A 653-nucleotide genomic window follows, 5' to 3' on the forward strand; every position below is an offset into this window, starting at 1 on the left:
GTATATACGTATTGTAATTATATACTACACTCATTTTACATACACTTTGTTTATGTGATGTGAGTGTTGTATGCGTGTAGTGTGTGCCATGCCCATGTTAATCTAATTGAACCATATCCATTCAATTGTATATATATAGTACACTCACATAAACAGCTCTCATTCAGCATGTGTATTAACCAGTGAATCAGTGGCACTTCTCCACATACGAATGTCTATCTCTGCCCCGCCCTCTTTGGTCTCAGTACAATTACAAATGGCCCGAGAAAGAACAGAAACTGCACCTAAACGCACACCAAAACGAACAACCAAGATCTCTACGTATGCGACTAAAACGCTCTACGTATGCGACCAAAACGACCATGTGTATTTCTCTTTAACATACTGGTTGTTCAACCTTTCCGTTTTCTGTGTCTGTGTCTTTGGTCGTCTCAGGATGATAAGTGGTCCAAGAAAGTGCAGAAACTCTTCCAATACGCACACCAAACGATAACAGCGCTTGCCAATGCGGGCCATGAGAGTCTCTCGCTCAGTCTAGCACTGCAGTGCAGTACTATGGCAGACCAACTCAACCTGGAGACTATCGCATACGAGTTCTCCACAAAGGTACGTGATAATTACCTATTGTTGTATGTATAGTTATGCCTATATAT

The 653-nt window shown here is 41.5% G+C and overlaps 1 protein-coding gene across 1 annotated transcript; it reads left to right on the forward strand.

Annotated features, from left to right (window-relative positions):
* Positions 1-435: 435 nt before the first annotated feature.
* On the forward strand, positions 436-639 carry SARC_14393 (hypothetical protein; the record flags this gene model as incomplete). Its single annotated transcript, XM_014291474.1, has 1 exon — positions 436-639. A coding segment is annotated over one exon (204 nt), but the record flags the coding sequence as incomplete, so codon positions are not given.
* Positions 640-653: the final 14 nt, after the last annotated feature.

Source organism: Sphaeroforma arctica, assembly GCF_001186125.1.
Source record: "Sphaeroforma arctica JP610 unplaced genomic scaffold supercont1.4569, whole genome shotgun sequence".
Classification (NCBI taxonomy): Eukaryota; class Ichthyosporea; order Ichthyophonida; genus Sphaeroforma; species Sphaeroforma arctica.